We start from the raw sequence: 497 nt of genomic DNA on the forward strand, positions 1-497 counted from the left end.
GATGGTGCCCTGGCTCTTGTTGGGATCAGTGCTTTTCTCCCTGATTATCGGAACCATTGCCTACAACGTCATGGACAAAGCGCTCAGTAACAACCTCAATTTCACCTGCCAAGGAAGGATTTCAAAAGCAAGTTTCAGAATAGATCAACAGTTTTTGCCTTATTATTTTATCATTGGCTTTGGAAATGCCGTTTCATTCACAGCAGTCATCTTTTCTGCCCTTCTCCTTCTCTTTTCCCTCTGGAGACACAAACGCAACATGCAGACAAACTCCATGAGGGACCTCAGCATGGATGCCCACATCAAAGCCATGAAATCCATTCTCTCCTTCTTCATAATGTACAGCATCAACTTTATATGTTCGATCTTGACTCTCATTTATGCAATGAAGAATGACACTGACGTGATATTTTTAACTTACTTAATTCGTTACACTTTTCCAGGTTTTCATTCCCTTGTTCTGATTTTCAGTAATCCCAATCTGGAAAACAGACTGC

The 497-nt window shown here is 41.0% G+C and overlaps 1 protein-coding gene across 1 annotated transcript; it reads left to right on the forward strand.

Annotated features, from left to right (window-relative positions):
- Position 1: 1 nt before the first annotated feature.
- On the forward strand, positions 2–487 carry LOC113979484 (taste receptor type 2 member 41-like; the record flags this gene model as incomplete). Its single annotated transcript, XM_027706865.1, has 1 exon — positions 2–487. A coding segment is annotated over exon 1 (486 nt), but the record flags the coding sequence as incomplete, so codon positions are not given.
- Positions 488–497: the final 10 nt, after the last annotated feature.

This window comes from Neopelma chrysocephalum, unplaced genomic scaffold (genome assembly GCF_003984885.1).
Source record: "Neopelma chrysocephalum unplaced genomic scaffold, ASM398488v2 Primary Assembly neopelma1_81273, whole genome shotgun sequence".
Lineage (NCBI taxonomy): Eukaryota > Metazoa > Chordata > Aves > Passeriformes > Pipridae > Neopelma > Neopelma chrysocephalum.